This window comes from Gracilinanus agilis, chromosome 2 (genome assembly GCF_016433145.1).
Source record: "Gracilinanus agilis isolate LMUSP501 chromosome 2, AgileGrace, whole genome shotgun sequence".
Taxonomy (NCBI): Eukaryota; Metazoa; Chordata; class Mammalia; order Didelphimorphia; family Didelphidae; genus Gracilinanus; species Gracilinanus agilis.
This window is the reverse complement of record NC_058131.1, coordinates 350,965,721-350,978,253: the sequence shown is the minus strand read 5'-3', so window position 1 is coordinate 350,978,253 and position 12,533 is coordinate 350,965,721. Positions and strand designations below refer to the sequence as shown.

At 33.1% G+C, this 12,533-nt stretch overlaps 1 protein-coding gene across 3 annotated transcripts in view; it reads left to right on the top strand.

The window, feature by feature from the left end:
- The window catches only part of RNF130 (ring finger protein 130), a 107,692-nt gene that overhangs the window by 44,185 nt on the left and 50,974 nt on the right, over positions 1–12,533 (top strand). For all 3 annotated transcript variants that reach the window (XM_044664404.1, XM_044664403.1, XM_044664402.1), the window contains exon 3: positions 10,394–10,644. In XM_044664404.1, coding sequence (XP_044520339.1) covers positions 10,394–10,644 — 251 coding nt within the window. The remainder of the gene's footprint in view (positions 1–10,393; positions 10,645–12,533) is intronic.

Below are 12,533 nucleotides of genomic sequence, written 5' to 3'. Positions count from 1 at the left end.
CAATACACAGTATTGATTTGAAGCCAGAAGGTAAGGATTTTTTTTAATGTTTACATAAATAGACATCACCAGTTAAAAAAATAACTAAAGTAATTTACTTATTCAATGCCTTATCAATCAAATGACCAAAAAATGACTTTGTAGAGCTGAGATTGATGGGAGGGGGCAGGGATGGTGACAGAATTCAGCTGGAGAAACAAAAGATCAAAGATCTCAAAGGAAATCCTTAAAAAAAAAAAAGTATAAAGGAAGAGAATATGAGTATCAGATCTCCACAATACTGCAAAGCATTAATAGTCAAAACTATTTGGTACTGTTTTTAGAAAATCGATAAATCAGTCAGACAGATTAAGTACATAATATATAGGTGGTAAATTTTAATTTTTAGTTTATTGCCACATAATTTAATAAAGTAGGATGCCAACTCCTGGGGTAAGGACTCAGTTTTCAACAAATCTACTGGGAAAACTGGAAAGGAATATGGCAAAAATTAGATATAGGCCATAATTCACATCACATACTAAAAGTTAAATTCCAAATGGATTTAGAATTGCTTATTTGAGTTTACCTTTTTTTGTTTCTTTTGACTTCCATCTTTGAATTTTAAAGTTTCTACTTAGTTCCAGACTTTTCATAAGCAACAAACAGGAGTCCTTGATTTCATTAAAGGTCTGTTTTCCCTTCTGTGAGATTATACTCAGTTTTACTGGGTAAGTTATTATTAGTTGTAAACCTATGTATCTTTTGCCTTTTGGAATATCATATTTAAAGTTCATTATGCCTTTAAAGTGGTAGCAGCTAAATCATATGTGATCCCGATTACACCTCTCTATTACTTAAACTCTATTTCTGACTTAATGAAATATTTTCTTTGGCCTAATAGCTCCAGGTTTTGTTATGTATTTGGGAATTTTCATTTTAGGATTTATTTCCTAAAGTGACTGGTAAATTGTTTTTTTTATTTTCACTTTGTCCTCTAGTTAAATAGATGTAGCCTTTTTCTTTTATGATTTCTAGAAAAATTATGTCTAAGTTCTTTTATTGGTCATGACTTTTAAGTAGTACAGGGATTCTTAAACTGATTCTCCTTGATCTGTTTTCTAGGTCATTGGTTTTTATATGAAATACCTTACATTTTCTTCTATTTTTCAGTCTTTTTACTTTGTTTTAATATTTATTGTACCACGGGACATTAACTTTTCTTGGGTCCATCTTAATTTTTAGGGACACTGTTGTTTGGGTGAGTTTTTTTTATCTTTTGTACTAAGCACTTAATTCTCCTTCCAGAACTTTCATTTGCAAACATTACAGATGATGATACTATGTTGAAGATGATAGTGATAGTGAGGATGAAATGTAACCTCACAAAATCACAAAGAACAACCGAGAGAAAGAACATATAGGAAACTTAGCATGAAATCTGTCTAAACGTGATTGTACTAAGATAATTTATAGCTGAAACTTGAAGGATGACACCAGATAAGCTTAAACTAGATGGACCAAAGAATTGGGAAGCCTATCAATTGGGGAATGGCTGAACAAGTTATGGCATATGAAAGTGATAGAATACTATTTAGCTTTAAGAAATGATGAAGGCACTGGTTTCAGAAAAACTTGTGAAGACTTTATATGAACTTGCAGAATGAAGTGAGCAAAACCAGGAGAACAGTTTTTTACAATGACAGCAATATTGTAAAGATAATCACCTTTGACTTAATAACTGGTCAGTTCAGTGACTAACCATGATTTCAAAGGCTTCATGATGAAACATTCCATACCTCTCCTGACAGAGAGCTGATGGATTCAGAGTACAGATTGATACATATTTTCTTCTTTTTCTTTCTTTTCTTTTTAGACAAAGCTAATGTGGAATTTTTTTCCCATGACTATACATATTTGTAATGGGTTTTGTTTTTCTTGCCAAATAGGAAATCAAGTTGAATTTAATAAAGGAATAAATATGCTAGCATTTCTATATTTATTATTGGTGACAGTAATGGAGCCATTGTATTTGAACTCAGACCTTCAGTAGTTGCTGTTCTGTCTTATAACTATCTATGGCAGCTAAAAAGATGAACTCACAAAAAGTAACTGGATTTGAACAAATATATACAAAAACCTGTTCTGGAGGAAACAGTTTTAAAGTTACTTGGAAATCAATGTTCAAAATGTCTTAAAGAAGAAGTAATGTTTCCAAAGAATGGGAAAACTGTTTTAACTGTTCCTTCTCTTTCCCTTCACCACAACCACCTCCCCAAAAAGGGGGAAAACTTGAAAAAGGAAATTTGGATCAACTGGCTAAAAGATACAGAAAACATAAGATCTCATTTTGCCTATTGTTTATAGATTTTAAAAGTTTATTTGACCTAAGAAAAAATATAGCTTCAAAGATTCTCCTTAAATAAAAAGAACCACAGATATGTTTGAATAATAATAGACTGTGACAGGTGTGATAAGAGAGTCAACCTGCAGAGAATTAACACTAAGCAAGTCATAAAACAGGAAGACATATGCTCAACTAAGGAGTTTGCCAGTGTCACAGAGGATCCCATGTGGAGTCCAAACAGGATTCTTTATTTACAGTGACATTTTTGCACATGCTCCTATTTGCAGATGATTTTTAAATTGATATTGTGCCTCAAGTTGCCACTGTAATCAAAGAATCACAAAATTCTGTGGGATCTAGTTGAAAGGTCACCTAGACCAACAAATTCCAAAACAAAAATTATTTCTACCGCATTCCTAACAAGCGATCATTCACTCTCTGCTTGAAGCCCTCCAGTGATGAGTTTATCATCTCATTTGAACAGTTTCAGTTAGAATTTTTTTTCTTACATTGAACTGAAATCTCCCTCTACAACTTTTATTTATTGTTTATTGTTTCTTCTGAAGACTGAATATCCCTAATCCTTTCAACCAGTTATCATAAGACGTAGTTCTGAGCCTAATCAGAATCATCTTTGCCCTTTTCTGATCCGTCTTCAGTTTCCTAATATTCCTCCTAAAATGTGTTATTAACATCATTTTCTATTTGATTCTCACCAAGGTTGAGTACAGAATACAAAATACCTTCTTCAGCCCATTAAACCCATAGATAGTTTTATGGTCTGTGCTTAAATGTGTCTTTTTGGGGGAGTTCATTATATAGCATTCCATTCTACTTTTGGACAGGTCTAAAAATTGTTAGAAAATTCATAGGCTCATAGGTCTAGAGCTGGATGAAACTCTAGTTTATATTTAACCAAAATCTGGCAACCTTTTACTTCCTTCTCCACCCTCTCCTCCTTATTGGTCCTGGATATGCCCTCTGTAGCTAAACAGAATGACCATTTGCTCTTGCATATGAAAGTCCTTTAAATATTTGAAGACATTATCTTTCCTCTGTACCTCAAAGGGTTTTAGCAGTAACTAAACATCACTTTAAAGAAGAATCAGAAACAAAAAAATCATTGGCCATGTATCATCTGTTTGCTCTATTGAGCAAATATTTTAGTGAATGCCAATAAAACATCTTACTAAGGAGCAATCTAGCATGATCCTAGTTAACCTTATTTACTAACCAAAATTATCATAGGAGCTCTAATTGCAGAATTGTATCTTAATGTAAGAATTGAAAAAATTACTTCATGGCTACTCAAATATGGTGGTCATAGTTGTTATAATAGTACACAAAGAATTTGACTTTGTAATGTTTCTAAGTATTTCATTCCCTGATGTAACAAATGTTCAACATTTCTGCTCTAAAACAGTGCTAACGGCCATAAAAGGTAACAACTATTTCCAGTCTACACTAAAATTATATTTTCCTCATGTGGTTGTCAGTATAGACTCTTGCAACTCATAGGACCTTAAATTACCTTAAATTTCTCCGTTTTCCTCAGGTCTGGGAAAGAACCTATATAACTATTATTTTCTAAACTGAATCAAACTATTTTGCTTTCTTTTATCAGTGCAGTTAATAGTGCTGATAATTTTTATTATTGTGATCTGTGGAAGTACAAGGGTACGCCATCATACCTACCCCCTTGTTTCCTGATTCCCTTCTTGGTAGAAGTTGCAGATTGAATCATTTGTTACTGTTTAATCACTAAAGTCAAAAAACTAACTTTTAGATTCCATTTGGGGTTTTCCTGACAAAAATACTGGAATAGTTTACCATTTCCTTCTCTACCTCATTTTACAGATGAGGAACTGAGGCAAACAGTTGTCACTCAAGTTGATCTCCATCTTTTTCCCAGTTTGCTATAACACTGCCTAGGATTTGAATGGACAGTATATTTCAGAGATAGAACCAGAACCTAGATCTTAACTGACTTCAAGGCTGCCTCTCTAGCCTGAGATAGAGATGAATAAAGATACCTTTCATTTTAAATTAAATGTTTATTAAAGCAATCACTCTATATCCTCATTAGATTTCTTTGTATATTTTTTATTCACTTTTCCACTTATATGCTGATGGTTAATATATGTGCCAATTTGGTTTTCCTTTTTACTTTATTTCATAAAGATCTTAAACACGTACTTGTTCAGTCCTAATTTCATTTTTATATTCTAATTAAGGTACTTCACAATTTATTTAACCATTCTATTATTGCGCATTTAAGTTGTTTCCAGGTTTGTTTGTTTTTTACAAATACGTATAGTTTTGCTATAAAAAATTTCTGAAGATATCAAAATCACAAAAAGAACAGGCATATCCTCCAAGTTGAGTTAATAGGTATTATTCTTTTTAAAAAATTTTACTATATATTATAACATTACTCTTCAACAAGTTTGCATTTCCACTGTTAATGATTAAGTACCTCTTCTTCCATAATCCTACTAGCTTTGAATTTCCCTGTTTTTGATTATTTTTTGACAATTTGATGGAATAAGTTATCTCAGAATTGTTTTCATTTTAATCTCTTTTCAAAAAAATTTCATCTCTTTGATTAATGAAGTTTAATGGCTTTTATTTGATGTGATTTGGAATTAAACACAAATTATATACATTTACAAGTTATTCCTGCGCCAACGAGAGGTCTCTTGTAATCAAGCAAAGCACATAAGACTAGTAATATAGTTACCTCTCTGAAAGTTTTTTAGTTTACACATTTCACATCTGTAGTGCCTTCCAACCTCTCTTTTTTTAATTAATTGAAATCTGTTTCTCTCCCTCTCACCCTATCTTCATTGAAAAAGAAAGGAGAAAAAAAGCAAATTTCTTGTAACAAATATGCATAGTCAAAACAAATCCCCACCCCCCAGTCAGAACACACAAAAATTTATATGCCTCATTCTTTATCCTAAATCTATCACTTTTTAAAAATAGACAGCATGTTTCGTCATCAGTCTTTGGAAATTGTGAATGTTTTCATATTAATCATACTTTATATAGCTTACAAAGTTGTGTTTTTAAAACACTTTTGTTGTCATTCCATAAATTGTTCTCCTGCTTCTACTCATTTTATTTTTCATTAGTTTATAAAAATCCTCAAAGTTATTCATTTTCATAATAATGGTTTTGTATAAATTGTTCTGTTTCTGTTCACTTCACACCACATCATTTCATATACATTTGTTTCTTTTTTAAATCATCTATTTCCTTATTTCTTATAGCACGATAGTACTCTATCACATTTACATATCATAACATATTTAGCCATTCTTCAATTGCTAGACATCCTCTTAATTTCTAGGTTTTTTGCTACCACAAAAAGAGCTGCTATAAGTTACTGTTTATGTAAAGGATATTTTCTTCTCTTTGATCTCATTTTCAGTATAAACCTGTGGTATAGTTGATTCAGAGATGATATGTACTGCTAAGAAACTTTTGGGTATATAATTCCAAATTGCTTTCCAGAATGGTTATATGCATTCATAAGTTCACCAATACTGTATCTATGTATCTATTTCCTCACAGCCCTCACAAAATTTATCATTCTCCTTTTTTGTCATCTTTACCATGGGTGTGAGAAGGAATCTCAGAATTGCTGTAATTTGCATTTCTCTAATTAGTAATGATTTGGCACATTTTTTTCATTTGACTATAGAGAGCATGCGTTTCTTCCCTTGAGAATTGCCTGTTCATTTCATTAAGCAGCTTGTCAATTTTGAAATTCTTACAAATTTAAGTCATTTCCTTCAATATTTTGGAATTGAGACCATCTCAGAAAAAGATGCTACAAAGATTTTTTTTTCCTAATTAATTGAGAAGTTGAAGCTAACTGACTGAACTATCACTTAAGTGTTTAACAAACTCCCACCTAATCATACCCTCCCCATCCCAATGATACCTCTGGCTATCATTAATCAAACCCTGTTCTGAGGTTCCTTTATTCCTATCTCCCTCAATCCAGGCCTCCCAAACATCCCACTCAAAAACTGCCCACCCCTTTCTCCATATTTTCTGTAATGCCTGCTCCCTAAGTAACAATCTTAGTTTCATCTTAAATTTTTTTCCCTTCCCACTCTTTACATATTCAGACTCTCACCATGACCTGGCACCCTTTTGATGATATAGCCTCTCTGGCCTTTTTAAATACTGGTTGTTCTTTCACTCGTCTCCCACCCTCAACATTTTATTTACTTTTCAAGCAGGGAAGGATAAGTGCCACAGACAGAAACTATTTAGAATATGAATCATTTTTGTAAAATCTTGTAAAATAATGGCTACTTCTTATATGGAAATATATTCAGGTTAATTTGGAGAGTATTATCATTTTTACTGTCAATTTTACCCATCCATGAATAATGAACGTGTCTCCAGTTATTTAGATCCTCTTTTATTTTGGTCATTATAGTTTTATAGTTGTTCTTAATCAGGTTCTGGGTGTTCCTATGTAGGTTAATTTCCAAACATTTGTTAGTTTCTATTGTTATTGTAAAAGAGAATTCTGTTTTATATTGTCTTATTCTTAATGTAGCTTGAAGAATCTTAAATGGGGCAAATTACCATAGAACCCCAAGAGATGGACAGTTAAGAGCAATTAAGAATGTGGATATATAAGGAGCACCCCAAGCTGAGTGATTCACTCTTTCCTGGGACTAGGTGCTGGGTGAACGAGGGTGATGGGATAATTATAATTATTACTACTATTTTCTGAGGCCTAGCATTACTCTGACCAGAAAAGCTTGGTGGAAATCAGCTTTTACCCATATTGGCATTCAGTTAGACTGTCTCACACTGATCCTGATTTAATTACTGCTGCCAAGAAATCCAGCTAGCAGTAATCATAACAAAATTTCCAATCAAGATCATCTTTAAACCATCTTGCATTTATATTTAGTTTATATAGAGAAGTAGATTAACTTGAGAGGAAGTTAGGGTAGCAAAGATTTCTGTTTAGGGCTTTCCCCATTAGGGGAGAAGCTGTCCTGTCAGCACTAAAGATAACTAGACAGATTTGACCTAACCCACTCTCCTGTATATACCAGCTACCCTATACCCTTCGAGTTATTAAATTCTTTGTTCAAACTTAATTAGTTGGTGTGAGAATCCTCTGATCTAATTACATAGGCCTGAATACATACATTACCAAAGCCAACCTCTATCTTGCCTTGCTTCGGTGGCAGTTGAGATTCTATGAGAGGGAGATCATCTGTGAAGACATTTTGAGAATATTATCCATCCTTGATTGGGAATCAGATTGTGATAACAAGAGTCATCAACTACTAGTGAAATTATTCCTTCTGATAACAAATTCAGCTTAGAAGAAGTTTAGTCAGATGAACAGAAGACACTGGTCCATCTTTACAGTTAAGGATCAACAACCAGAGATCTGAATTGCTAAGGGGGGGGGGGGGGAGGAGTTCTATCAACTTGCTTCCCTTCCCCTGACCGAGGCTTGAGGTTCTAGCCGGGTCTCTGAGCCAGCTGCATCTTTTACATTAATTACAAATAAATGAGAATGCACTTGATTTTATGGATTAATCATGTATCCTACAACTTGCTGAACTCATCTATTTCCTCCTTTAATATTTTGGTTGAGTGAATTGGATTTTCTAGGTAAATTATCATGTCATTTGCAGGTAATTATACTTTTAACTCTATTTCACATTAATCACTTGAACATCTTTTTGTTGACTTATTACAGTTGCCAAGATTACCAATATAAGGTAAATTTTTAAAAACCCAATATAGTTTATATCAATAGATATGGGAAAAGCCTTTGACAAAATTTAAATATTAATGACAAAAACATGAAAAAAAATAGTTATCATGTAATTTTTTCTTTTTTAAAATGTTAGTAGTTTTCCCAATGTTGAACTAGCTTTGTATACCTTATATAAGCCAAGCATGGTCATGATTAATAATTTTCCTAATGTATGCTATATCCTATTGGTTAATATTAGTTGTTAATATTTTTAATCTATATTCATTAAGGGAAATAGTAATAAATTTGATTTACTTTGCCATTTTTTTATTTACATAGGAAATATTTATCACAATCCTCTTACTATTTGAAACCAGCATAACTGGTAGAAAAAAATTTTATTTTTAAACTGTTGATTCTTTTTATTTTCCTGAGGTTAAATATTGGTTTTAGTCTAGAAAAAGGAGAGTTTTTCTTAGAGATTGTAGGTTTATTTTTCTCTTCACTCTTTTTTGCTATTTCACACCTGTTATGTTTTTATAGTAGATGGTGGGGGAGGGAGCAGCGAGATGGCCCAGTGGATAGAGAGCCAGGCCCAGAGATGGGAGGTTCTAGGTTCAAATCTAGCCTAAGATGCTTCCTAGCTTTGTGACCTTGGGCAAGTCACTTACCTCCCATTGCCTAATCCTTAGCACTCTTTTGCCTTGAAACCAATACTTCTGTCAGTTCTAAGATAGAAGAAGGTAAAGACTTAAATTTAAAATAATAATAATAATGGTGCTTCTTTGGAATGGGGGCAGGCAGTCACTGAAATTTCAATGGGGCAATAGTGCCTGGTTGGAGGAAACGGGGCAGAAAGGACTTCTCAAAAATTTCTGTTGAAAGGACAAGAGCTAAGTAGGAAGTATGAAATACAAACATAAGAATCAAGAAAATTCTAGACAGGTAAATTTATTTGAATTATCAGAAAGAGCTAATAAGGGGAGAAAAATCAAGTATCCTTTCAGATTTTTGATGTCTTCAGAGAGTATCCAGAAGTTAAATAAAAAAGAGGCAGGCTTGGGGGTAGAATTGATTCTGTTCTTAGGGATTGAAGAGGGGAAAGAAGAAATACAAGAAAATATACATTTGTGTATATTTTGATTATTTAAGAGTTTTATTTTTCTTTTTCAATTAGAGGAAGGGAAAGGAGAGAAGACAGATTTTAATTGAAAAAAAAAATAATAAAATTTAACTTAAAATAAGATACCTTTGGTATCTAGATTTTTGTTTAATCCTAGAGACCAACTATGACCAATAAATATGTTGCATCATTTTTTCTATTGCATCTGACTTTTCATAACTCCATTTGGGGTTTTTTTTTGGTAGAGATACTGGAGTGGTTTGCTATTTCCTTCTCCAGCTCATTTTACAGATCAGGAACTGAGGCAAATGGGATTAAGTAATTTGCCCAGAGTCACACAGTTATTAAGTGTCTGAGGCCAGATTTGAATAGATGAGTCTTCCTAATTCCAGATCCAACTCACTATCCACTGTGCCACCTACCTGCCCCCAGTAAATATGCGTTACAGCTAATTAGATTTCAGGTGGCAATAAGGCAATACTTCTTAACAATTAGATCTGTCCAAAAGGATGCTTCAGGAGACAATAGATTGATTCCCCATTATTGTAGACCTTGAGTGGAAGATTCATCCTCTGAGTCGAAGATAATTTAGAGGAGATGCTTAGGTTGATTTAGAGGAGATTTGGGGTTATACTAAATTACTTCTAAGATCCCTTCCTACCCTAATATTCTGACAGTTTGGCTTCAGAATCCAGTTGACAAGAGTTTCCTTGAGTGCAATGCTCTATATCTGCCATGGACTTTATTACTCAGAAGTTGTTTTTTTTTAAAACCCTTACCTTCTGTGTATTGGCTCCTAGGTGGAAGAGTGGTAAGGGTGGGCAATGGGGGTCAAGTGACTTGCCCAGGGTCACACAGCTAGGAAGTGTCTGAGGTCAGATTTGAACCGAGGACCTCCGCCTCTAGGCCTGGCTCTCAATCCACTGAGCTACCCAGCTGCCCCACTCTCAGAAGTTTCTAACTAATCTTCCTGTCTATCCTTTCAGTCATTCTCTTTGGTAGCAACTATAAAATTACCTATTGATAGTAAAATACACTAATCATTGTTTCAGTTCTTTTGAATATTTAATCTGAAATTTTAAACTATAAAGAATGACATCAAATGGCAAAGCAATTTAGTTAAATTCCTCCTGTTTATTTTATAACTTGATGTTGAGTCTAGATGTCAACTCAGTGACATCTTTTTATATTGCAGGAACTGGAGATATTGTTGCTGTGATGATTACAGAACTGAGGGGTAAGGACATTTTGAGTTATCTGGAGAAGAACATCTCTGTCCAAATGACAATAGCTGTTGGGACTCGTATACCAGCAAAGAACTTCAGCCGTGGTTCTCTAGTCTTCGTGTCAATATCCTTTATTGTTTTGATGATTATTTCTTCTGCATGGCTGATATTTTACTTCATACAGAAGATCAGGTACACAAATGCCCGGGACAGGAATCAGGTGAGCTGCTAGTCCTCTACAAGATTAATGTTTGACAGTAATAAGCATGTAAACATGTTATGTGACAAGAAATACTTAATTTTTTTACTTCCATTTTTAAACTTGCAGTTAAGCTTCAGTTGTTCTACATCTGTAATGGGGGGGAGGGTAGGATTCAAAATGTACCTATTTTTAAAGTCACATTCATTTCCATTAGAAAATAATAATTTAATTCTTAAGCATAACTTATCTTCAGCTCAGTACTTTGAGTTCATGAGTTTTTCATTGTGAGGATTCCCTCCATCAATGCAGATTGCAGTTCCTGAATACCTTCAACCATCTTTCTGAGTTGATGTGGCCAAAAACTTCATCACTTGATGGCCAGTATTTTGGTAATGAGCCTCATTGCACTTAGGTTCCTTCATAGATTGCAATACCCAGTACGTCACTGAGGCTACCCTAAAAACCTCCGCTTGATAGTGCCTTTCAGAGTGTACACTCCATTGGTATAGTTCTTAAGAACCTAGGGTCACCTTTATACCATAGTAATGTGTAGAAGCAAGATTTAGTGAAAGAAGAGATAGATAGATAGATAGATAGATAGATAGATAGATAGATAGATAGATAGATAGATAGATAGATAGATCGATCGATCTTAAGGATTAATATATCTAGAAAAGCGATCTGACTTAAAATTTTTACCACTCTTCAGCTGGTATAATTGGCATAATTATGTAAATAACATAATTTATTTAAATTTATATTGAAGTTGGTCTATCAATTTTCCTGAAATTTCAATCAAAGATTAGACAGTAAATGCTAACATATATATGGAGGCAAGTACTATATAATGAACAGAACAACCATTTCTCACTCTGTACCTGGGTATTGGTGTGAAAATTTATCTTTCAAATATTGTTCCATATGAGAAATTAATTTGGAAAGAAAAACATTTGTTGGTCCAAATTGATAAATTTATCCTCTTTATTAAGGAGTTATATCCTATAAATCCCTTCACAGTTCAACAAAAAAATACCATTGTTCTTAGAGAAATACCTAGTGATTAGGTTATTTATCTGATTTTAGCACTAGGGGGAATTCCTAGTTATGGACACTACCTCAACTAATGAACATTTTAAAAAATCTATAACGGTTTATTTTATTTTTTAAATAGGTTTTTATTGATCTTTTGCTTTTATGATGCCTTGATTTTCACCTCCTATCCTTCCTCTTTCCCTCTCCAAGAGAGCCATCCTTTATTACAAAAAAAAAAAATTAAGGAAAAGAAAAAATTTCAGCAAAACTTATTAATACATTGAAAAAATCTGGCATTATATGCCATGTTCCATACCATATATTCCCTATACTTTTGTAAAAACATGAAGAAAGTCATCTTATATTTCTTCTTTGTGTCCAATCTTGTTCTTTATCATTTTGCAAATTTATTTTTTTTGTTTTGCAACTATTCTTTCCATTTACATTGCTATCCTCACTGTACGTTTTTCTCTAGTTTTCTGCTTACTTTACTCTGCATCAGTTTATGTAGATCTTTTCCTATTTCTCTGTATTTGTCATATTCATTATTTCATAAAACATGGTAATATCCCATTACATTCACTTACTGTAGTTTGTCTAGCCAGTTCCTAATTGATGGACTCAAGAATTTTTTTAATCTATTCTTTATAATTTATAGTCTAAAGAGGCACTGAAAGTTGGTCACAGCTAGTAAACATCTCAGATCTTCCTTCCTAATTCTAGGATTGGTTATATATCCTCTATACCAAACTACTTGTCATTCAGCAACAGTGTTAATTTTAATATAGAGATAAGATTTCAAAGAAACAAGCCAGCTAGACTATGCCTCCTTACAAAGTATCGTTTCCTTGATTTCAAAGTTTTTTGTAAACTTT